At 43.5% G+C, this 25,947-nt stretch overlaps 2 protein-coding genes across 2 annotated transcripts; both read left to right on the forward strand.

Annotated features, from left to right (window-relative positions):
* Window positions 1-16,388: 16,388 nt before the first annotated feature.
* LOC113015566 (putative protein TPRXL) lies at window positions 16,389-18,510 on the forward strand. Its single transcript, XM_026157579.1, has 2 exons — window positions 16,389-17,121; window positions 18,494-18,510. The coding sequence occupies exons 1-2, from the start codon at window positions 16,389-16,391 to the stop codon at window positions 18,508-18,510; spliced, it is 750 nt and encodes a 249-aa protein (XP_026013364.1).
* Window positions 18,511-22,201: 3,691 nt separating this feature from the next.
* LOC113019707 (G-protein coupled receptor 87-like) lies at window positions 22,202-23,436 on the forward strand. The gene is made up of 3 exons (XM_026163528.1): window positions 22,202-22,319; window positions 22,409-22,668; window positions 22,761-23,436. Exons 1-3 carry the CDS (start codon window positions 22,215-22,217, stop codon window positions 23,434-23,436), a joined length of 1,041 nt encoding a protein of 346 aa, XP_026019313.1. The 5' UTR covers window positions 22,202-22,214.
* The last annotated feature ends 2,511 nt before the right edge of the window (window positions 23,437-25,947 follow it).

Raw genomic sequence — 25,947 nt, forward strand, 5'->3', positions numbered from 1 at the left:
GCAGATTTACAACATTAGGAAATTGCTGCGGTACTTAGTGGGAAACATACTATAAGACAAACACTTAGATAAAAAAAAAATATGTGAAAAGTGCTAAGCAGATTGATATATACATTAATGTAGGTGATGATCGGTGCAAAAATGGAACAGATGCAGAGAACACAATACAGGTCATGTGTTTGTGGTGGGACCAGTCATATGGTTATTGTTCATGAGTCCAACAGCAGAGGGGAAGAAACTGTTCTTATGGCGAGAGGTTCGGGTCTGAATGGACCGGAGCCTCCTGCCTGAGGGGAGCAGGTCAAACAGACAGTGTCCAGGGTGGGAAGGGTCAGCTGTGATCCGAGCTGCACGCCCCAGTGTCCTGGAGCTGTAGGTTTATTATCTCCAGTCTGATAAGATGCTTAATATAGAGTTTAGTGTGTATATCCAAAATAATTATACCTTTTGAATATCTAAAAGTCTATTGTATCTTTAAATGGTTTCAATCATCAATCATAAGTTTATATGTTTTGTCATTAATAAATTAATGATGCGTAACTTACCGGGCAGCTCATCTAGTCATCTGCTGACTGGGGCTGACTTTTAACAAGGTTTTTGTTTGATTTCTTTGTATATTTTACTGTCAAATGAGGACATCAAGAGGGAGTGAACTAAAGTGAAGGTAATGTGGTAATGTTATGGTAATGGGGCGATCGTGGCTCAAGAGTTGGGAGTTCGCCTTGTAATCGGAAGGTTGCCGGTTTGAGCCCCGGCGTGGACAGTCTCGGTCGTTGTGTCCTTGGGCAAGACACTTCACCTGTTGCCTACTGGTGGTGGTCAGAGGGCCCGGTGGCGCCAGTGTCCGGCAGCCTCGCCTCTGTCAGTGCGCCCCAGGGTGGCTGTGGCTATAATGTAGCTGCCATCACCAGTGTGTGAATGGGTGGATGCCTGAATGTGTAAAGCGCTTTGGGGTCCTTAGGGACTAGTAAAGCGCTATATAAATACAGGCCATTTACCATAATGTTATGGTAATGTTTTAATAAATGTTAATTAATAATATTATTGCATTCATGTTTTTAAGCCAATGCTGTAAACACACTTTTCTAAACTATTACAATATAAACTAGTTTATTGATTATCACCTTACCTTCCGTACTCAGGCTTATCTGTAATTTTTGAAAAGGTAACAATTGTCAGTTTGTCCAGACAGTCTACAGAAGGTTTGGCACCACATGAAAAACCTCTGCAAGGTCACAGAAAGGTGAATACTCTTTAACAATATTCAAATTATTAGGGAAATCAAGCTGTTAAAGCGGGAAACACACACACACACACACACACACACACACACACACACACACACACACACACAAAGAAGCTCAGACATGTTTCTAAGGATCAGACAACATGGGTGTTAGTAACAAGCGGGGAAGATATATGGAGTCTGTGCTTGTCATTTGTCTTCGTCATTCAGGGCACTGTACAATTTATTAGGAGGCAATTCATTTTTGTCAATTATACTTAAAAAAATATTAATGTTCTTGTAGGTAGAACTTAACAACAAAGCATTTTAACTTAAAAAGTACTTTGTGCACATGTCCATGTTTCAGTGAGCTGACTAATCATTTTAAAACTCAGTGCACCAAAAAGAAAAAACACTCCTTCACTTAAATTTTTGAGTATATTGAACAAAATCTTTTTGTCATCACTTAACAACAGAAAATATTAAGCTTGTGTAACACATAAAAGTGAGTCTGAAAACCCTTTGTGTTTGAATTGCATGCCCTGTACCATCAGAATCAGAAAGACTTTATTTATCCCCAAGGGGCAATTAACATATAACAGAGCAGCATGGCAATGAAGATAAGGATAGGGCAATAAGAGTGAGATAATAAATACACGGTGAATAAAGAACTGTAAATTAAAAATAAGTTAGTTAAGTGTCAGCAGTAGAAATAGACTGTAGAGTAGTTTATGTTTCTGGTGTGGGAAGTGTTCTTATCGGCTGGAGTTAAAAAGCAGAGTGCCTTTGGGGACAAAGGTGGCGCTCCTCCTCTCAGTCCTGCAGGAAATGCAGCGGAGGCGTCGCCCAGAGGGGAGCCATTGAAATGTGGGGTGAAGAATGTGAGAGGGGTCGTTGATGATTTTGGCTGCCTGTCTAAGGACCTGTTGGCTGAAAACCTGAGCCAGAGTTCTGACAGGCCAATGATTTTAGAGCACACTGATGCAGTGTGCTGCAGTCTGTTCCTGCTCTGAACGGTGAGGGAGTGGAACCAGCAGGTGATGGAGAAGGTCATGATGCTTTCCAGGAAGGCATAGTAAAAAGTCGTCTTGATGGGTGTGCTGACTCCAAAGGAGTTGAGTTTCCTAAGGAGGTATAGCCGTTGGTGGCACCTCCTGAGAATCTCCTCTGTGCTGCGGAGAATTTCAGGAGGTTGTCAAAGTGGGCCTGTGGTGTTGTGAGGGGCAGTGACATGAGAACTGTCGTCAGCGTATTTAACCAGGTGACAGTTGGGCTGTGAGGATCTGCAGTCATCAGTGTAGAGGATGAAGAGCAGGGGGGGAGCACACAGCCCTGAGGGGAGCCAGTGGAGGTGGAACAGAGACCGGAAAGACAGTTGTTGACCCAAACTTTCAGAGCCCTGTTGGTCAAAAAGTCCAATATCCACAGGATCAGCTGATCATCCAGGTGAAATTGGGAGGAAAGTTTAGTGGCCAGGATCTGAGGCTGCAGAGTGATGAATGGTGATGAGAAATCAGCAAACAGAAGTCTGGCCGAGGAGTCAGGGAGCTTAATTTGTTTGTGGATGGAGTCCAACATGAAGATTTTTGCATCATCAACAACTCTGCGTGCACGGTAAGCAAACTGGAGTGGGTCCATCACGGGGTCTTACGATGAGCTGTTTTATGATCTTCTCCATGGCCTTTATCACCAGGGAGCTGAGGGCCAGAGGACGAAGATCATTCAGAGACTTTGGGTTGTTTCTTCTGGGGATGGGGATGACTGTGGAGTGTTTCCACAGCTGGGGGACGGTGTGACTATCAATTGAGTGCCTCAGAACTCGACTGCTGATGTTGTCAGCTCCTCTCCCTGGCCCTCCTGAGGGCTCTCAATAGGTCCTCATTCCTGAAGGTGACTGCAGAGCTGCCAGCTTTGAGTGAGGATCTGGAATCTTCAAGCTGGGCCATGTTGTCCATCTCAAACCATAATGAAAACATTATTACAACTGAAATAGGAAAAAACATTAGAGGAAACAAAAAAATCTGAGGTTGGCAACACTTCCTGGTAGGTTTCATGTTTTATAGTGTTTTATTAATATGTACTAGTTATATAATTTTAATGTGCAAAACATTTTTGTCACAAAACAAAAACTTTGTAGTTATTTTTTGTAATGTAGCAGAGTGAAGATGTTAAAAAAAAACTCTAGCTAGCCATGTTTTTTAACTAGCAAACATTCCTCAGAAATATGAATCTGTGATAGTTTCACAATGGCTGCTGAATGATATGAACTGAATAGCCCCCTAATAAACTGCCCTGAATCATAAAGACAAATGACAAGGTCAGACTTCCCCACTTCTTGCTACTCACACCCATGTTGTCTGTTCCTAAAAACACATCTGACCTCATTTAATTTAATTTCCCCCAGGGATCAATAAAGTATTCTGATTCTGATTCTGATTCTGATTTGCTTTTAGGTTTGTACCTGCTTTAACAGCTTGATTTCCCTACTGATTTGCATGTTCTTGAAGTAGATTCACCTTTGTGTAACCTTGCTTGTGTTTCTTTGGCCCAGAGGCGCGTCATTTCCAGAGATATTTTTCTTTTAGACAAGCACAGGTATGGACACATCACCAAAAATACCACTATATGTATTTTTGGAGCAGCACCACTTCCACTACACTACATGTAGTTGTTTTATTGTCAATAAAACTCTGAAACATGAGCATTATAAAATTTATTGGTCAATATATCATAGAAACACGTTAAATGAAAGTTTAAAGTTTACTTTGGTGTGAAAACATTTGACGGCATAAAAATCCTGTTGGCACCAGTGTTGGGCAACTTACTTTATTAAAGAAGTAATTAATTATAGTTACTAGTTACTTCTTCAAAAAAGTAACTGAGTTACAATATTCTAAAAGTAATTAATTACTTGAAAAGTAACTATTGAGTTACTTTAAAAAAAAAAACTTTTAACCTTCTGGGGTCCAGGGTATTATTGTCCATTTTAACTACTTTTGATTTTCCCTCCACATTTCACCTTTAAACTATTTACTTTGCCTTGTTTGGTGTCATTCTTTTCAGCACAACCTCACGTGTCTGAATTTACAGTTATGTTTTCATTTTGACATACTGTATTAACACAATTGATCTAAAATCAGACAAAAACTGTAACAACCAAACTGTATTTTATTTAACATATTTGATGTTTTGAACATCAAACATTTACATTTGTACTCAACAAATCACAAATAGTTACTAGTTATCTCCATGACAGTAACAGTGAGGAATCACAGAATTCTTACAAGTTCTATTCAAACTGTGCAAAACCAGTGCTGTAAGTTGAGCACACATTATACTTCACATTACCTTTAGCAGACAATTCAGACACATTTAAGTGTTTTGGTGCTGTTCTCACTACATAAATGTCAGTACACGTAGAATCTTGACTTTTCAAATTATCCAAATACAAATATAGAGAATGAAACATTTTTTCTATAATTGAAAGAAAATCTGAATTGAAGAAATTACAGGAACAAGTTTACACCCACATATTTTGCACACAGAACTGAGCAGTAAACCTGAAAATGTACATCTTAAAACTGCATCAGGTAACAAACAAAAACTTTACATTTGTTTTGAGAACTGCAAATTTTTGGATAACTACAAAATGCCAGCAATGTACATGCAGCATACGTTTACACTATTGGAATACAAATATCTTTAAAACTGGGAAAATTAAAATCCAAGAAACAAAATCGCAGGTTTACCACATTTTTACCAGATACATTTTTCAGATATAAAACAGTGAATCAAAAGTAGACCATGTACTTTTACAAATTGTATCTAGTAAAACTTCACATTGTTAAAAACTTCCCACTCACAATCAGAAATGTAACAATTGTTTCAAAAACATAACATCTGTAGAGTATGTAACATAGTATACCTTTATCACTTTGTCTCAAACAAGAGGGGTAGGACTAGATCCACTCATGGTCAGCAATGTCTGAGATGAGAGTGAGGACTCTGGGATTGACTGAGAACACTTTTTTCTTCTTGGATTCAACCTTGGTGCCTCTCTCAGGATTTATGGAAAAGAAACACCTTCATGAAAAAAGGGCGAGAGAGATTGAGGAAATTAACAACCTGAGGTGGGATATCAAATGGCCAAGTTTGAAAAGCACAAAAATAAATCCATAATAAAATAAATTTTACCGTTGAAGGAACTCCAGTGTTGATCGTAGTTCTACAGGGTAGTGTATGTTAAAGCAGTAGTAACTACCAAACATTAGGCAGATAGCAGAGGTGAAGGTTGTGATGCGGTTGTTGACAATCTTCTTGTCAATGCTCAACATGAATGGCTCAGCAGCGAAGCAGGAGGAACCTGAGAATTAAAACAACAACAACAACAACAACAACAACAAATTAAAAACTTTAATAACAAGAACTTTAATGTCAGTCATATATACAAATACAGAGATGAGATACAGAGACTTGTTACATGGATCATAGGATGAGTTATGTAACTAGTTGAACTTATATGGTTGTGTTATCCAGTGTATTAGTGAGGAAGCAACAGAACATGAAACTAAACAAGCCAAGAGTACAAGAACGTGGCAGTTACAACAGAAAAAAAAAAAGTTGAATTTTGCTCTTTCAGCTTACCGCAAACGATGATGAAGGGTGTTAGTGGGATGTTGAGTAGAGAGAAGTACACAGCCAAAACCTTGTGCTTCTTTTTGGCAGAACCAAGTGGGTTCACTACTTCAAATGCATCCTGGTATAGAACCAACTTGAGGCAATGTGGATTTTCCTGAAAAAATTTGTTTGACACAAACACATTACCATCACAACAGTCCCTGAGAACATCTGGTCTTGAAACATTATTAGGATTCACTGATATGAGACCTTGCCAAAAACTTGATTCCAGCATACCCTTCAAAATATTTAGCAGAGGAACATAATAGGCAAATCTCTCCATCCTGTTCTCGTCCCTGCTCAAAAACACTTTTCTGGGTTCAACATACTTGAACACATCTTTAAAGCACTGAACTCTTGAATAAGCAGTTCTCAGGGGCCCTGTGTGACAAGCTGAGAACAAGTCAGATTGTTTTACTGTGTCACAGATTTTTATAATGTCTTCATCTGAAACTGACATATCTTTTAGAAGTGACCTTAGTCTATTCAATGTATACATCTGTCCCAATTCATGTATATTTTGTATTTCTTCAACAATGGTTTGAATGGTAGATGCTGGCAGAAGATGCTGTCCCTGTAGTTTAATGTAAAACATACATACATTTTTGAGATACAGGTCACTGAAATTAGACCCATCCATACCAGGGTCTTCTATATCTGATACACTGGCACCTTCCTGTATGGTGGCACTTGTAGATGGACTCTCTGAGTATCTTTGTTTAAACCACAAATCACATTTTCCTAACGTTTGTGTTTTCTAGACATATGGGGGGTAAATGTAGATTTTACAGAGAACTCACTTTGGCATCCTCTCACTGGACAAGTTACATGCCGTCCCTCTTCTATGTGTTCCTGTAAGTGAGCAATCAAAGCTTTAGTTCCCTCACATTGGCATTCACAAAGTGAGACAGTGCAATTCAAACCCATTAAGGTAGCATTCTGAGAAACAGTTGCGGTACCAGTGTGGTGGCGGTAGAAGTGAGACTTTAAAGCAGCATATCCAGAAAACACCTGCTTACAACTTACTTCAACACATTTAAAAATACACCGGGGTTCATTACGATGCAGTCTGCAATGCAAAACATAAGCTGCAAAAATACATAATCAATATGACACAGCTGCGAGGCTAGCTAACTTAAAGCTTCAGCCGGATGTCAAACAAGGCGGGAAAATCCAGGCCGCATTTAGACAAAGCATTCAAATATAGCTATACTAATTAGACGGTTTCCATTAATACACCCGTCTCCAAAACACGTCTCAAAACGCGCACTGCTGGTTTTGCAAGGCTCTTTTCAGCCTGATGTAGCTAACGCTAATACTAGAAATGAGCTAAAGCTAACGTAAATTTATCATTTGCGCCTTCACTGCCTGCAACACAATGCTGTCGATAAATAAACCAAGTTGGATTATTTTCTTACCGTAGTAACTGAAAATGAGCTGTGGCAGACGTTAAATTTAAAAAAATGAGAAACAAGTCCACGAAAATGAAGATAGCGTGCTGCCGTAGTCCAAAGCAAAACTTGTGTGGAGCTGTACAGACGTTATCTGCAGTGGAGCCTGATGCAGTGCGCTGATTGGCCCGTTTGAAATCAGGCGCCTTGATGTGAAACGGTGCTCTAAACTGATCAGTTTAGAGCACCGTTTTGGTAGGAGGTGCTTTTAAAATCTTTTTTCTTCATATGATAATTAACTATGAATAAATAGAACAGACAACAGATTATTGTTTTAACACTTTTGGGATTATATGAATTCACTCAATAATATAGTATGTCTATCATTAGCTGTAGGTCTCTCAAGTTGTTGTTAGCTTTTACATTTTAAACTCATGGTTTATTGAGTTCAACAGAATGTAGATTTAACAGCTACATCCCATATTCTTTACAAAAACTACATCCAAAAATTGCCCTAATACATTTCTAGTATAAAGATCTTGGGACATATGTACCTGTTATATGAATATGCTGTATTAAATGTGCTATGAATCAAGAACGGATTTAATGTAAAGTGCTTTGGGTGTCTTGAAAACCGCTATCTAATATATTATTATTATTATTATGTGAAATTAAAGCAAAAATCACAAAGTCATATTACAGCATGTATCCATTACCAGCACAACCACGCTTACATTCAGCAATTAAAACCTGTATTTTTTTCAATAAATAAATGTAAAAAAAAATTGTGTTTGCCTGTTCTAAAGTTTATTGGAATCTTCCGTTAAAAAAACTATGCAAGAGTGATTTACAGAAGGTTTATGTATTTTTTTCAGAGAAAAAATGTACATATTACGGTTTTTCTACATTTCTTTATTTACGGCAATTTCACATCAAATCAACAGTTTTAAACTGTTATATAGTTAACAGGAAGGAGCAGTTAATGGGGAGAACTGTAGATTTTGGCCAGTTAATTGAATAATCTGAAACTCTTGAAAACCAGTTTATTAAAGTAATTACCTCTGAGAGGTTGGTTTGTGTGTTTTGTAGAAAAAGCAACACATCATCCGCATAGAGACTGATTTTATGTTCTATGTTCTTACATTTTATGTCCTTAATTGTTGTAGCCTGTCTAAATGCTGCTGCTAGAGGTTTGATAAAAATTGCAAAAAGTGAAGGGGAGAGTGGGCATCCCTGTCTGGTGCCCCTCAGGAGACAGAAGCTGGAGGATGTCTGGTCATTTGTTCTGATACGAGCTGTTGGGGAATTGTATAATATTCTTATCCAGTTTATGAAAGAGTTTCCAAAACCAAATTTGTGTAAAGTTGCGAATAAAAATTTCCAGTTAACTCTGTCAAATGCTTTTTCTGCATCTAGAGATAATATTATGGTTTCGATGTTTTTATCGTATGAGTAGTCTATTAAATTAAGTAATCTACGAGTGTGTTAGGATGCCTGGGTCATCGACCCAGGGTTTTTGAGTTTTTGATATTATTTCTACTTCCTAGTTTTTGGTTTCTTTGAGTTCTGTCTTATGGCTTATGTCTCTGTCTTTAGTTGCTCTGTCTCCCCTATCACCTGCATCCCCTTGTCTAGTTCGCGTCTATGTGTATCTTAAGTTCCTATATCCCCGTGTTCAGTCAGTGTTTTGTGTCTGCCCTGTTCCCACGTCTCTGTTCCCTTTGTAGTGCCTGCTTATGAGCCTGTGTCTTTGTTCAGTCTGTGTTATGCGTTTCCTGTTTTACTTTGAAGGTCTGTGTCTTATCTCAGTGTGTTCAGTTTACGCTTCTTTGGTCTCGTCAGTTCTGATTTGTCCCAGCTGTGTTTCCCTCCTGTTACCCATTCCCTGATTGCTCCCTCTGTGTATTTAAGCCCAGTGTTTCTCTGTGTCCGTGTTACAATCTACCGTTTTCCTAGCTGTGTGTTCTGTCATTCCTCCAGTTTAAGTTTGTTTTGAGTTTTTTCAGTTATGTTATATTTTGAGTACCAAATTAAAGCCTTTTTGAGTTCACGACTGTCTCCGGAGTCTGCACCTTGGGTCCTATTCCTGTCTGCACACAGCGACACCTAACAGAAGATCGCGACCAGAACATGGACCCAGCAGCACTCGCCCCGTCTGAAGAGCTCCGGGAGGATATAATTTATTCAGTGGATAAATTATGTGACCTTTGGCTGAATCATTCTGGGGAGGAATTTCAGCGTGCTGTAGCGAACCGGCTACAGCGACTGGTTTCTGGTCTCCCCTGGCTTTTGGACTCACTTCACCCACCCACCCACTCATTTTCCTTAATGAGCTTGATCTGCATCCCCCTGTTGCTACCGCTCACCTACCCAACTCGGAGAAAGATGTGCTGCCCAGCTCGCCGGACTTGGAGTTGCCCGGCCCATTGGAGCCATCACCGAGGAGGAAGCGGCGGCCGCATCACCGGCGTGTCACCCCACAGCTGGACCCCGGGATGTCAAAACAACCGGCTGTGGTGAGCAAAAAGGACACTTTTTCTTTTTTTTCGGGCCATGGGACTATTTATTCTGGGGCTATATTTTTTGCATCAGCTGCTCAGCCACGGGGTCACTTAGCTGCTCAGCCGTCTGTTCCCGCTGGAGGGTCCGAGGGGCCCGTTCAGCCACCTGTCTCCGCTGGAGGGTCCGAGGGGGGCCCCGTTCAGCCTCCTGTCTCCGCTGGAGGGTCCGAGGGGGGGCCCGTTCAGCCGCCTGTCTTCGCTGGAGGGTCCGAGGAACCGCTTCAGCCACCTGTCTTCGCTGGAGGGTCCGAGGAACCGCTTCAGCCGTCTCTTCCTGCTGGAGGGTCCGGGGAACCGCTTCAGCCGTCTCTTCCTGCTGGAGGGCCCGAGGAGCCCGTTCAGCCTCACGCCTCGTCAGCTGGAGGGCCCGAGGAGCCCGTTCAGCCTCACGCCTCGTCAGCTGGAGGGCCCGAGGAGCCCGTTCAGCCTCACGCCTCGTCAGCTGGAGGGTCCGAGGGGCCCGTTCAGCCTCCTGTCTCCGCTGGAGGGTCCGAGGGGCCCGTTCAGCCTCCTGTCTCCGCTGGAGGGTCCGAGGAACCGCTTCAGCCTCTTGTCTCCGCTGGAGGGTCCGAGGAACCGCTTCAGCCTCCTGTCTCCACTGGAGGGTCCGAGGAACCGCTTCAGCCTCCTCTTCCTGCTGGAGGGTCCGAGGGGCCGCTTCAGCCTCCTCTTCCTGCTGGAGGGTCCGAGGGGCCCGTTCAGCCGTCTGTCTCCGCTGGAGGGTCCGAGGGGCCCGTTCAGCCGTCTGTCTCCGCTGGGGGGTCCGAGGGGGCCATTCAGCCACCACCGGCTCCACCGCCTGGTCCGGCCTCCGAGTCTGCAGCTCCGCCTGGTCCGGCCTCCGAGTCTGCAGCTCCGTCTGGTCCGGCCTCCGAGTCTGCAGCTCCGTCTGGTCCGGCCTCCGAGTCTGTAGCTCCGCCTGGTCCGGCCTCCGAGTGTTCAGCTTCGTCTGCTCCTGAGGTCTCCATGCTGTCTGTTCCTGCTCGTCCTGTCCGGCCTGCTCGTCCTGTCCGGCCTGCTTGTCCTGCACGTCCTGCTTGTCCTGCACGTCCTGCACGGCCTGCACGTCCTGCACGTCCTGTCCGGCCTGCTCGTCCTGCACGTCCTGTCCGGCCAATGACTGGACGTCATTGCCGTCATGGACGGCCCCCTGAACTACGTCGCCGTCGGTGCCTCCCGCCCGGCCGGCCTCCTGATCTGCTCGGTCGCCGTCGGTGCCTCCCGCCCGGCCGGCCTCCTGATCTGCTCCGTCGCCGTCGGTGCCTCCCGCCTGGCCGGCCTCCTGAACTGTTTTCCGGGCTCTTGGACCATCAGCCTCCGGGCTGGCCCCCCTGAACTTTTTTGAGACTATTGCCTGTGCCTCTGCGCCTTTCGTGAGCTCTTTTGTTTGTTTGCTTTTGGACTTTGCCTGGGCCTTGGTGCTGTTGTTTTGGACTTTGTTCCTGTTTTTTGTTCTGTTGCTTTCTGGGCTCCAGTGTTTGCATTTTTTTTTTTGTTTTGTTGTTTCTGGCTCCTTGTTTGGTTTGTTTCGAGCCCTCCATCCTGTTTCCCCCGCCGCCCACCCTGGTTCGGTTGTTTTTGTTTTTTTTGGTTTTGATGTTTTGGTTTGGGCTGTCTGGAAGCCAGCCCTTAAGGGGGGGGGGGGGGGGGGTACTGTTAGGATGCCTGGGTCGTCGACCCAGGGTTTTTGAGTTTTTGATATTATTTCTACTTCCTAGTTTTTGGTTTCTTTGAGTTCTGTCTTATGGCTTATGTCTCTGTCTTTAGTTGCTCTGTCTCCCCTATCACCTGCATCCCCTTGTCTAGTTCACGTCTATGTGTATCTTAAGTCTCTGTTCCCTTTGTAGTGCCTGCTTATGAGCCTGTGTCTTTGTTCAGTCTGTGTTATGCGTTTCCTGTTTTACTTTGAAGGTCTGTGTCTTATCTCAGTGTGTTCAGTTTACGCTTCTTTGGTCTCGTCAGTTCTGATTTGTCCCAGCTGTGTTTCCCTCCTGTTACCCATTCCCTGATTGCTCCCTCTGTGTATTTAAGCCCAGTGTTTCTCTGTGTCCGTGTCGCGATCTACCGTTTTCCTAGCTGTGTGTTCTGTCATTCCTCCAGTTTAAGTTTGTTTTGAGTTTTTTCAGTTATGTTATATTTTGAGTACCAAATTAAAGCCTTTTTGAGTTCACGACTGTCTCCGGAGTCTGCACCTTGGGTCCTATTCCTGTCTGCACACAGCGACACCTAACAGAGTGTTTGTTGAGGAGTGCCGACCTTTTATGAAACCAGTTTGGTCAGGATGAATTAAGAGGGGGGTCATTTTCTCTAATCTCTTTGAGAGAGCTTTGCAGATTATTTTAAGGTCTACATTTAAAAGAGAAATTGGACGATAGCTTGAGGGAAATAAAGGGTCTTTGCCTGGTTTTAGCAGGAGACTAATGTTGGCAGAATTCATATTTGGTGGTAGTCTGCCATTTTCCTCGATTTCCTGCAACATGCCGTGGAATACTGGAATACTTTTCGGGGGTTTTTTTGCACCGCTGCGGGATGCGCGGTCTGACTCTGGGACTGTGGACTGGGTCGGTTTGTCATTTTGTTGTTTTTGCTTGTTTTGGTTCTGGCCCTCCGTCCTAGTCCCCCCGCCGCCCGCCCTGGGTTGGTTGTGCTGTTTTTGTTTTTGTTTTGGGGTCGTCAGGAGCCGACCCTTAGAGGGGGGGTACTGTCAGGGTCCTGGGTCTGAGCAACCCAGGATCCCTGAGCAGTTATGAATTATATTTTTATTATTATTATTATATGTATTTTGGTGTTGCTGCTGCTCTTCTCCATGCTTGTAGATGTGAGTGTATGTGTGTGTGTGTGTGTGTGTGTGTGTGTATGTCTGCGGGTATGCTTGGAGGATGGAGCTCAGCCACCTGCAGGCCTGAGGGGTGTGGCCCTGCGGAAGGACTGGCCACACCCGAAGCCACACACCTGCCGCTGATCAGGGCTCGTCGGGGGAGCTACTTAGGAGAGTCTTGGAGCTCCCACCGACGCGGGATCATTGAATGAGACTCCATGTTAGTCGTCCTGTTATTGAGTTAGTGTGTGTGCATGCCCGCAGTTGTATGTGTCCTGACGGCTGCGTCTTTTGTTTCCCGCAGGAGCAGCGTGGAAGACACGAGAGCAGCGAGCACCGGGGGGTGCTGACACGGGAGCGGAGAGAGCACAGAAACACGGACTATTCACGGGGAGACACGACACGGGAGTCTGGGAGAACACGGGGATTTATTGTTACGTTGTTTCACTTTGTAAATAAACACTGTCTATACATAGAGCACCGCGCCTGGGTCCTCCTTCCCCACTCCTTCCACGGTGTGCCATGCCCCACCGTGACAATGGTCTTGTACAATGTTACATCTGCCCTCACTTGCATCCCAGTCACGGAAGCTTTGGAGGTATTGCGTAAGAGATTACAGGATGACCCCAACCTACCTATTTTACATACAAGGGTCAATACTACAGGCAGAAACATGGGGAGAACAAACAACCTCTGGCGAAGCAGATGGCACAACACAGAAGAGCTACCTTGTCAGGCCAGGACTCTGCAGTCTATTTACACCTACAGGTCAGTTGTTACGTGTTCAGATATTGAGGGTGAGCACAAAACAACAATTGGTCCAGGAGAGTCGGTCAAACAATGATTTTTAATGAACACACGCGTGGGGAGATGAACACTGCACACCGTCAGCATCGATCTCCGCCCAATAATACACAAGCAGTTGTTTTTATAACATCAGGGTATTATTTATGACGCCCCCTCATGCGTCAAAGCAGATACAATACATACATGAGTTTCAAAACCACAAATATTCTGTTGACGACTTTTGACACATTTAAAAGGACATCTTCTCCGTCTCGAGGCCAGGTGCTTCCTATTAATCTTCTAACTCTCGCTTATCTCTTGGAACAAACTGTCCCTTAGGCAGACACAATTTTGCAGTCACAAGCTTTTGCAAACTATTATTTGAACTCTTACCTAAACATGAATCTAACTACTGTGTGTGTGTGTGTGTGTGTGTGTGTGTGTGTGTGTGTGTGTGTGTGTGTGTGTGTGTGTGTCGACCTCCAACGCACTCAGCCTCACCCCACCCGTTGATGCTTCTGGCCTTTTACCAGACAGAAGCTCTCTGTGATAGGTGTAATAATCTTAACTAAGAACATGTGTAATCTATTAAATAAATGCTTTGATGAAATGATAATTAATGTAATGGTAATGATGATGGTTATGAATAGTAGCAGTAAAATATTTCCCTGATCTCCACAGTATTCATGGTTATGTGCTGGGATCAATCTCATTTACATTGTTTATGTTTATGTTTCTGCAGTATCACTAGAAGGCAAAGAATATACTGTTGTCCTTTTTTCCCTCTTTATAAAACATCTCTTGTACAACATATCCAATTTCCTTCCACATGTGCAAAAAGCCTTGCATCTCTAACTTTCTCTCCAAATTGATCAATCTGAGCTATCCTTCTGTAGAACTGAGACCCATGAAGACTTGGGATCTATGGCATTGGTCTCATCTGACTCAAAAAGCAGAAGAGACCAGCTGTGTCTGGTATGCTAACTAAATCCTGGAGGTGGTGCTGCTGTAGAAGAGATATGAGGACCAACATAAAGATGATGGTGCAGCTGGCATGAATGGTTTTGATGAGCAGGCTGACTGATGCAGTTAAAAGATAATTCAAAAGCACTAGAGAAGATTTTTTTTTAAAACCATACTAGCCCCAAAATTTCGAAAATAATTAATGATTAATCAAATCAAAAATCCATCAAAAATGTCCCTCCCCCTCCCCCCAAAACAGATCCCAGTAAATATGTTTACTTTAGATCACAGATGGATTTTCAGGTAAAGAACCTCAAATCAACTGTCATGGTTCTGGGTCAGTTTGGCCCAGTATTTTGAGTTGTCATGTTTTTGCAGGTTTAGTTTAGTTCCATGTGTCATTTTCTGTCTGTCTCTCAATGTCGACTCTGCATCTTTGTGTGATGGTTTCTTGTTCCTGTTTTATTGAGAAGGTCTGCATCTCATGTGAGTGTGTTCAGTTTTACCTCTGTCTCGTCTTGTTGATTACTCCCAGCTGTGTCCCCCACCTGTGTGTAATGTCCCTGTGTTTCTCTGTGTGCATTTAACTCATTCACTGCCAGCCATTGGCAGTGAATGAGTTAAACCCATTGACTCATTCACTGCCATTGACGTCTATAGCCGTCAATGGCAGTGAATGAGTTAAGTCGCGTCTTCTGTCTTTGTAGTTGCTGGTCCGTCTGTGTTTCCACCCTGTGTCATCTGTGTGTTTCCCTGCAGTCAACCATCATCTGTTTCCGCCCGCTCTCATTCATGTCCAGGTTCGTGTTCTGTAGTTAGTTTGTTCCCAGTTTAGTTTAGTTTAGTTTGTCCATTTCCTTTTTGTGTTTAATAAACCACCCTCGCACCTGTACAAGTGCCTGCGTTTGGATCCTCCTTTATTTTCCACACGGCTCATCTCACTCACCGTGACGGTACGGACCAGCCAGATATGGATCCAGCGGCATTCAGCCCACCCAGGGAGCTTCAGGAGGCCGTTATCGACTCTGCTTCTAAATTAATCAACCAGTGGTTAGAGCATGAGGGAGAAGCGTCTCTTTACACTGTGGAAGCCAACCTACCACACCTTATTTCCAGTTACCCCTGGTTATTGGACTCACTGCATCCGCTCGTACAGAATTTTGTTCTTCACGAGCTTCACCTTCACCCTCCCACCGCTACCGCTTGCCCACTCGCTTCAATGGAGGACGTGCTGTCCGACCGGCCGGACAAGGAATTACCCGGTCCATCGGAGCCGTCTCCGAGATGACAGCGACGTTTGCGCCAACGGCGCGGCACCCCACAACCGGATGTAGGGACATGTAAGCAGTCGGCTGTGGTGAGTGAAAGGGACAGTTTTTATGCTGCGTCAGACTCTGTGACTGTGTTTTCTGGAGCTATTTTTTGTGTGTCTTCTGAATATAACAATAATTTTTCCGTCTCACCCATGGCCACTGCTCCAAAGACTGCCTTTGCTGAGCCCACATTCAGGGTTAATGACTGTGTTCACGCTGTTGTTTCTAAACCTGAAATTACTGAGTCAAGCACCACGAGTTTAGGGAATGACTATGTTAGGGGAGCCTTTTCGTCCGCCTCGGTTTCTTCAGGTAAAGCAATAAACTTCCCCGAAACAGTTTTTCCTGACCATATCCACACCTTCACCACAATTCAATGTGGGGCCTGTAACACAGTTAGCAGTACAGTTAGCAGTTCAGCCAGCAGCCCAGCTGCCCTCAGTTCAGCCAACAGCCCAGCTGCCCTCAGTTCAGCCAACAGCCCAGCTGCCCTCAGTTCAGCCAGCAGCCCAGCTGCCCTCAGTTCAGCCAGCAGCCCAGCTGCCACCAGTTCAGCAGCCTACCCACTCGTTCATTCAGCCACCATCCTCACTGTCTCATTCTAAGCAGGGAACACACTTCACCACAACATCTGCTGGTTCTCTTAAGCTGGCCATGTCAGAGACAGTTGCTCCCTCTAGGGCCTCCCCAGAGGCTGGGTGTCAGTCACCAGCCAACTCTGGACCCCTAGAGGTCAAGACGCCAGCGCCAGCAGCCTCACCGGAGAACTCACCAGAACAGTCTCAGCTCTCAGCACCCCCTGAGAGTTCAAGTGAGTTCACCCGTCCGCCTCCGTCCTCTGCTGAGTGTATTGGGGAACACTTCCAGCCCTCTGAGGACTGCATCCCGCTGTTGCTGCCTGAGTCTAGCCACTGTGCTGCTCAGTCCCAGCCAGTGTCCACACTGGCAGAGGTCTCCGTGCCTGCTGCTTCAGTGTCTGTTTCCACTGGAGGGCCAGAGGGGCCCGTCCAGTCTCAAGCCATGTTAGCTGGTGGTTCAGGTGAACCCAGCCAGCGTCCTGCCTCGTCGGCTGGAGGGCCCGAGTCGCCCGTCAAGCCTCAAGTGTCGTCGGCTGGAGGGCCCGAGTCGCCCGTCAAGCCTCAAGCAGAGTCAGCTGGTGGGTCCGAGGAGCCCGTCCAGCCTCAAGCCAAGTCAGCTGGTGGGTCCGAGGAGCCCGTCCAGCCTCAAGCCGAGTCAGCTGGTGGGTCCGAGGAGCCCACCCAGCACCACTCCTCGTCTGCTTACGGTCTGGGGAAGTTTGTTAAGCCACCACCTGCTGAATCATCCCCTATGACTTCTACACTGTTGCCTGCATCCACATCACCTCCTGCAGCATCACCACTGTCAGGTTCCGCAGCCGTCCCGCTGCCGTCAGGTTCCGCAGCCGTCCCGCTGCCGCCTGGTCCAGCCTTCCAAGTGGTCAGCCTCCAGAACTGTTTGCCCGTCGCTGCCGTTGCCGTGTGCACGGTCGGCCTCCAGAACTGTTTGCCCGTCGCCGCCGTTGCTGTGTGCACGGCCGGCCTCCAGAACTGTCTTGGTCTTTGTGTTGTCGACCCCCGGGTCGACCCCTGAACTTTTCTCGGACTCTTGAGCTCTAGTTTGGTTTTGTTTTTGATCTGTTTTCCAGTGTGCTTGAATTGTTTGCTTGCGTTTTTGGACTCTTGTGCTCCTTGTTTTTTGTTTGGTTTCTGGTTTTCTGTATTTTCATGACCATTTACACTGAAAATCCTCAATGAAGGCATCAAAACTATCAACGAACATATATGGAATCATGTAGTAAACATATAAGTGTGAAATAACTCAAATAAAACATGTTTTCTATTTTAGATTCTTCAAAATAGCCACCATTTGCTTTGATTACTGCTTTGCACATTCTCTCCATGACCTTCATTATTTAGTCACCTGAAATGGTTTTCTAGCAGTCTGGAAGGAGTTCACAGAGATGCTGAGCACTTGTTGGCCCTTTTGTCTTAACTCTGCGATCCATCTCATCCCAAACCATCTCAATTGTGACTGTGGAGGCCAGGCCATCTGGCGCAGTACTCCATCATTCTCCTTCTTGGTCAAATAGCCCTTACACAACATAGAGGTGTGTTTGGCATCATTGCCCTGTTGAAAAATAAATGATGGTCCCATTCCCCTCCACAAATCATTACCTTATCATGGTGGAGGTGTTTGTATGTCCCATGGATCCCAGGGGCTATGTTGTCCGGGGGCTCCTCCTGCCTGGTAGGGTCTCCCATGTCAAATTGGTCCTGGGTGAGGGACCAGACAAGGACTGATCAGCAGTGGGGTTTTTTAGCAGGTGTTTGACCATAAAGGCCTTATTTGTGCAGTCTCCTCCTAATAGTTGATGTAGAGATTCTGAGGTGCTCTTAACTTTTGCCATTTGTGAGGCTGGTGACTCGGGTGAATTTATCCTCAGCAACAGAGGTGACTCTTGGTCTTCCTTTCCTGGGGCGTCCTAATGTAACCCAGCTTTGTCATAGAACTTGATAGTTTTTGGTCTTTGGTATAGTGAAAACAGGACTGTTGGAAAACCATTTCAGCTGACTACGTTATGAAACTCAGTGAGAGAAGACCAAGGGTTTGCAGTGCTGTCAATAAAGCAAAGGGTAGCTACATTCAGGAATCAAAAATATAAGATATATTTAGAGTTATTTATCAATTTTTGTCTTTGCTACAAAATTAATCTTGCTTCATATATTTGACCTCTCCAGTATGTGTCTACAAGTAGAAAGTAGTAAAAATAAAGATGAATAAAACCGTTGACTATTAGAGTATATAAGCAACCTGTCCATCACAACTAATCAGAACATGAAATCTGTTTTTTCTGTACAAAAAAATATGTTGATCCAGTTTAGCAGTGACGTCAAACAGGAAATAAGTCAGAGTGCAGGTTAGCAGTGTGGTCACTGTGTTTCCTGACACACGTCAGTCATGCTGGTTGCTCATGTGGTGGACATTGAGACATTCATACTCTGATATCATATGTATTTGTGTACATTATATAATCTTAATGGAGTGTTTAGATATTGGATGGTGATGGGCTGGATAACTTTGTCATATTGGTCTTAGAATTGCAACCTGACACTAATCCGTAAATTTTTTTACTGAGAGATGCAGACCCTAAATACAAGAGGAAATGAGGGCAAAGAGGAAACACCTGGCAAAAATGTAACAGAACAGGCAGGATGAAGCAAAACAGAACAGGATGCACATGAGACAGTAGACTATCAAAGTAAAAACATGAGGAACACACTGAGACACAGACTGACAAAACCTAGGAAACAAAGAGAGGAGAGAGCAAGGGATGAGAGTCCAGAAACAAAAAAGCAAACCGAGTTTAAAACTCAAATAATTCAGGAGGAAGAACATTAGTCCAGAAATGAGTCTGAACTAAGGAACAGAAGTTCAAAACACAAGAAAAAATAAGCTCTGGGGCTCGACTGCAGGGCCAGCAGGGCCAGCAGGGCCAGCAATGGAGCAGGTCTAGAGGCCAACTGCAGGGCCAATGGTACAGGTGACGAAGGTATAGGGGACAGCCACTGGTCCCTGCTCTCCAGAGCCCACAGCTGGCAATGGAGTTGCCTAGATGGGCTCTCCCGAGGCTCCAGCAGGTGATGAAGGTGGCTGGTTGGTTTCACCTGAGCCCCTAGCTGACATAGGAGGATGCTGTATGGGCTTGCCTGAGACACAGACAAAGAAATGAGTGCAGGCACCTGCCAGAAACCAGTCACTCCCACCTTAGCAGTAGATACCGGTGCAAGAGTATAGGCTGGATCAATGCCAATCTCACCCTGGGAGTTGGTACCAGCACAGCGAATGGCTGGCACCAGCTGACCCCACCCGAAGAATAGATACAGCTGCAGGGACTAGCAAAGCCTTAGCGGGCCAGGGAACTTGAGTAGGGACCAACTGAGTCCCGACCACCCTCACCCAAGGCACTGGTATGGGTGCAGGGATATGCTGGGCCCAGGCATCCCTGGGAACAGGATCAGATGAAGATTTAGGCACAGGGGTGCCTAAAAACCGCATCTTATTAACCCTTTCACGCATAGTGGTCACTAGTTGTCCACCTAAATGGACGTGTAACAAAACTCTTTGAAAAGTACATGTTTAAAAAAAATAAGATGAATAAAAATACTGCAGAAAAAAAATCCTGCTTGAGATTGTCATAATTCATTCATGAAAGGGTTAATCAGCAGACCGTGATAATAATAATCTTAGTGAGCTCCCCGAACAGCACCACAGTCTCAGGAGCATCCATCGCAGAAATGTGGCATGAAGTTTTCGATAGATTTGATGAGTGAGTATTTTTAACAGTATCAAAAGGTGAGGAACCATAAACAGCTCTTGAGGTGTTCAGATGAGATTCACAGACAGTCTTCAGGCAGATCAACTTGGATGAATAAACACTGGTCTCAGAACAGCCAGGCAAACATTAGTAGACTCTAACTCAGTGGTTGTGGACTTTCAAACAGTCTTAAAACTAGCGGACATAAGCACACAAGAAACAGATTCAGAGTGCACCGACAGAAACTCAGTATGAGTGGTTTGTGTGGTTCATTTGCACAGGTTTGAACACAGTGATCGTACTCAGGAGCAGAAAGAAAAACAACGTACCCTTTGGAGAGGTGGTCTTATTCGAAACAAACTACGGAGAGGATCATTCGTGGTGAGAATGTAATCCAACCATCTGAACCCATTATCGGGTTTACGTTCCAAGTTTGAGCAAAAAAAAAAAACATCCCATGATCACGTATGCTTCGTATTGTGGGATGCAAGAAGTTGCTATGTATGTACAAGGTTCTGCACATGCCAGAGTACTTCTGTTCTCCAAAGGTCCAAAACAAAGCACCACATTTTTTTTATTTTATTGCTTTTATTTTATTGCTCCTCCCCTACAGAAGAAGCCAATGAGCAGACTAAACATTCTCACATAGTTTGTAGTGACACATTTTGGTTGGATGTGCATCATAGCCATCGTTCCCCCAAGACTCTGGAACTCACCCCTCTGAATCTGAGGTCTGTGCACTCATGGATCTCTTTTTTAAAAGTGAAAACTAATGTTTTTAAACCTTGTTTTAAGGAAACTTTTTGCTTTTCTATCATTTTTATTGTGAAGCTCTTCATAAATTAATATAATAACCTGACATTCTGTTGGCTAAAGTGTTTACTTAGATGAGTGGTTTGTGTGGAATGTGCAGGTGTTTGAAATGACCTCAAAGTATTAATTGACTGAAATGCTGTTTACCACAGTGTTGGGTTTGCAACACATGTGCAGGCATTTCAAAAATATTAATAGATTGATATACTGGTAAGAAAAAGTTTTACCCAGATATATTCAATTTATTCTTTAAAAAAAATGCTTCACACACACTATTAATCAGCTTTTCTTGCACTTAAAACTGCAGAAGGATAAATTAAAAAATATAATATAAATAGATAGATCTAGATTTTCAGTATTAGCATGTTGTTGGCCTGAAGAAAAACAGGAAGTACAACAACGATTGCAGGTAGCTGTGTGGTTACTGTGTGTTTACTGATCTGCTTTAAACTAGAGTGACACAGTTAGACAGACAGTACATAACAACCTAAGCTTCTGCTGCTCATTAAAAACAGCGTCAAACAAAGGTAAGTCATTTTTATTTCTATACCTGGATCCAATGATAATGAACAACATTCATGGTTTAATTAGGAGCGCAGGGTTTGTAGTTAAGCCAAAGATTCTTTATTTGTGCCCTGCGATCAATAATATGCTGCATACATGTTGTAGTTGAAGGCAACAGATGACCAGGAGGTAGAGCAGGTCGTCTAACGCTGTCACAGGCACAGCAATAAACTGAATACTGAGATGTACCCTCACTCGCTTTTGGATCAAGTGAATGCTTTTCTGATATTAAAGAATTTCAATACTCGACCCTCAGTTATGACTAGATGAAAGAAGGCAGTCCTAGTTACTTAAATAATCTGTGTGTTAACTTTAGACCTGCCAAGTTTCTAGAGTCATATACATTTAAATGATGTGATATTACTACTGCTGACACAGCAGGAGCTATTTTGATCATTCCAGGCACTTAAAGGACATTTCCTGATTATAAATAACTAAGTGTTAGCAGGGCCCAAAGTAAACCAGGTCTGGTTAGACACCACGTTGCTAAGATTTGTAGAGATGAATGTGTTCCTGCCCTCTGTCAGAACAATATTGAACGTGATTAAAAAACTAGGTGAGCTTACTCACATTCAAAGAGATCATTCCCACTTTAGTCAAGGGCTTAAATCAGATTAATGAGACGTTTGATTCATTTAGAAAGACATATTACTACAGAGTGAACATTAAAGATTAAAAACCATAAAAGGGGTTTCTTTTAAAGATGAAGATGATATCTATGCACGGTTTGTTTCAAAGAGGGGGGTTTATTTTTAATCTCCAGAAACATGGCTGACCCAACAAACATAACTTCATCTTACAATCAGACCTGTGATCTGGCCGTCCCGTCAGTCAGCCCTGTCTTTATGGTTGCCTACAGTCTGGTGTTTCTGGTAAGTTTCAAAATTTAAGATTACGCTCTGTTTGAAATGTAGTTATTACTGAAGTCCTGTTCTCTCGATCCCTTCTGTGTCCTCTTAAGGTGGGTTTGTTTCTCAATGGCATCATCGTGCGGTTTTACTGTTGTGGAGCTCGGCAGCAGGCATCAAGCAGCTTGATGGTCTACCTGAAGAACCTGACAGCTGCTGACTTCCTGCTCTGCCTCTGTCTGCCACTCCGCATCACCAAGTACGCCACCAGCTCTCTCACCATTCGGAGGCTCTACTGTAGCTTTGGAACTTCTGCCTTCTTCCTCAACATGCAAGCCAGTATCCTATTCATGGGGTACATCGCTGCCAACAGGTAAGGAACTAATAATTTATCATTTATTGTAAAAGTGACGTCTGCACTGATTCGTGAGTTTGTCTACTGCCTCCTTTCTCTTCTCTCTCCAGGTATCTGAAGGTGGTCCATTCTTCAGGGCCCCACTTCCTCCAGACAGTACGAGCTGCATACATCATCTCCATGATCACCTGGGTTAGTGTCCTGGCTCCAATAATCACCTATACCATACTATTTTTCATTACTCAACAACCTCTGACCTCTGACCCTGGTTGCTGTGAAGCCTTCATCAGTGCATCAATTAGACCGATCTACAAAGTCTTCCAGGCCTCCTCTTTCATACTCTTCCTGTTGGTCCTCATATCCCTGGTCTTCTTCTACTACAGCACCTCCCGCAGGGTGTTACAGGAACAGAAGAAGCAGCTGGCCTCCCGCCACTCTGAGAAGCTTGTGAAGTCTCGCAGGAACATATTGGTGCTTGTCAGCATTTTCTGTGTTTGCTTCATCCCGTATTACTTGGTTCGGCTTCCCTTGGCATTTAAGTTGGGCGGCAGATCTGTGCGTCAGGTGTTCTACTATTTAATGGATGCAACCACAATACTGTCAGTTTTCAATGTCTGTTTGGACCCTCTTGTTTACTTTTTCCTTTGTAAGAGTGTCCGAGCTCAGGTGAATCTGAAGATTCCATCCAAGAAGACCAAGAGCCGACAACCAAACAAGGGGAGTGAGTGGAGTGAGGAGCAGCAGACAGTTGTTACAACAGCAGCAAGTCAAACCAGTGAGCTGTAAGAAAAATGTAAACAGTTTAAAATATCCAGATTTACTTGAAACCAGGCCATGGATCCCAATTCAGTCTGTGAAGGTTCTCAGTCATCCAGGTCATCATGGTCTCCCAGAAGCTTCTTCAGTTCTAGGGTCAAATGATACCAGATACTCCCAGATACTAAATCTGGACCCTAGAACTGAAGAAGCTTCTCGGATGAGAAGTGAAATGTCTTTAAGCAACTTAAAGAAGTCCAGATGCTTTTCTTTCTTTTATATTTCAGTGTGCAAATGAATAAATGTTTTCACAGCTTCTGCTTATTAAGGAAAGCTCTAACATTTTTCTGCTTTATAATGTTTCTCTCGCTGCATAACTACAGATGTCTGATTCCACAGTTTTATTCTGTCTTCATTAAAGACAAAGTTTTCATGTTGGTATGTTCAAACCTTTGACTGTTACCTTCTCAGTTTGTGAGACACTCTCCTGCTGATGTCACACAAAAGGAAACTATAACTTTTCTCATTCAAACCAACAATAAATTATTGAATAAACCAGTAAGTTTCAAAAAACAGCTTCATCATGTTTTCCATAAATGAAATTTGATTGAAGACAATCAAATTCAAATGTACTTTATTTCAGTTTTATTTATAAAGCACTAATCACAACAGTCACCTCAGGGGCTTTATATTGTAAGGCAAACTGAAGACAGGAGAAAAGACGTGCTGTGGAAGAGAGCCAGAAATTAGTAGTTGCTAATGATTAAATGAAGAGATGTACATTCAGAACTGTTGTACTGACTCATGAATCAGCAATGTGACAGAGCTCTGCTGGAGTGTCTCAGTGGGAGCAAATCTGCATCTAAAGGCTCATGTAGCTCAAATGTATAACATAAGTCATATTTACTCGGTAAAAATTTAGGATGATTAACTTTGGGTAGGACGTGATAGAGGTGCTGATGTAAAAACAAAATTCTGTGTCAGACTGAAGGTGATGTAAAGAGATGAATCATTTAAGTGTCTCCAGCTGTGTAACTAAAGCCTTTTATTGATTATCTGAATAAACTTATTTATAATGTCTGCAGCTCTGCGCTGTGTGAAGATAAACGCCCTGAGCCAACTATTGTTGGGATTTGGTCTTTGGTCAACCACAAAAACAGTTTGAAGCGTAATTTTTTGGTGTATGTTTTAGATATTTTTGTTTTGTTTTATTTTTTTACAATTTCATTTCCATACTTTGATTTTGAACATCTTTCTTTTTAGTTAGAAACCCACATCTTCCAATCAGTGAGTGAATCACACATGTCTGCTCCTCTTGTGAGTCTCCTGATTATTCTCTTTGCTCCTCTTCCTCTTGGTTTTTTTCACATTTTGATTTCTGGATTCTTGTTTTGTGATCTTTTTAAACATGAAAACCTAAAAAAAAAAAAAAAAAAACCTCTCGCTCCTATTTTGCACTGGCTGTGTTTGCACTGTGTCTGCAAGAACACAGGCTGAAATATTGTGTTCATTTATATTTGCAGGCAGTTTATCACCAAGAATGTTCAGCCAATGAACTTGGTGGCTTGGACTGTAGCAGTAGGTTCACCTCTGGTGTTTTTAGGCTTTGTATCCATATTTGATTATTATTCTATAATATATTTGATGTGCAGCAGCAGATGGAAATTAGCCAGAAGCTAAATCTGTTACAAGGCATGCTTTCTCTCAGCTGTACACAAGCAGATGGCTGTTTTTTTCTTAACATTGTGGGTATGTTTTAATATAAAGCACCTTGAGATCAAGTACCTTAAAGCTTTTGTGCTCAGTATATATAGTACACTGCAAATACATTTTATTAATTTGTAATACAGCAGAAGTGTGGTGTCCAATGTTAGGAACTGCTGAAGGCTCCCCTTTTTTGAGAGTACAGCATGAAATCAGCAGAAGTAAAAGTTAAATGTTAAGTTAAGATTAAGAACCAGCAGGACTCACCTGTCTTCGATGTATGCCTCTGAAGCGATCCCCTGCCGCATCACTGTAGATCAGACAACACAGTGACGACACTGCTAACCTGCAGGCTTTCCTCTGCTTCCTGTGTGTCTTCACTGCAAACAGCGGTGACAAAATGTTTGCACAGACAACACAGACATATCATTGGTCAGACTGAGGCTCGAGCAGTGTGTTCATCCAAAACAGAGGACTTGGAAAACGTGATCATCCAAGCATCTTCCGGTGCATCTGTGAAGTGAAATGACGTGTTAAAACTCATCAATCTTATTAACAGTTTGCATCAGCAGCTTTTCTTTGTGAATGCTGAGGGGGAAGTACTGAAGCACACGTCACACACTCAGGGAGACGTGAAAGGGGAGGGGTTTATTTTCTGAATAACCTTTTCTTTTAGCTCACAAACAGATGACACCAAATATTCCTTTCACTGAAGCAGAGCAGGAGAGACTGAGCGTGAACAGCTTGAGTCTAATATTTGCTGTAGCGCTGGATCATTAATAAAAGAGAAAACGTTTTATTCTGTTTGAAAAAATCTCTCCAAGCAGTTCAAAACCA

This window comes from Astatotilapia calliptera, chromosome 3 (assembly GCF_900246225.1).
Source record: "Astatotilapia calliptera chromosome 3, fAstCal1.2, whole genome shotgun sequence".
Lineage (NCBI taxonomy): Eukaryota > Metazoa > Chordata > Actinopteri > Cichliformes > Cichlidae > Astatotilapia > Astatotilapia calliptera.

Bases quoted from the DNA above. Each gene is read 5' to 3' on its own strand.
- LOC113015566 (XM_026157579.1), top strand. From the start codon at position 16,389: ATGTCAGAGACAGTTGCTCCCTCTAGGGCCTCCCCAGAGGCTGGGTGT.
- LOC113019707 (XM_026163528.1), top strand. From the start codon at position 22,215: ATGGCTGACCCAACAAACATAACTTCATCTTACAATCAGACCTGTGAT. The intron at 22,320-22,408 runs GTAAGTTTCAAA...TGTCCTCTTAAG, and splicing joins CCTACAGTCTGGTGTTTCTG to GTGGGTTTGTTTCTCAATGG. The intron at 22,669-22,760 runs GTAAGGAACTAA...TTCTCTCTCCAG, and splicing joins GGGTACATCGCTGCCAACAG to GTATCTGAAGGTGGTCCATT.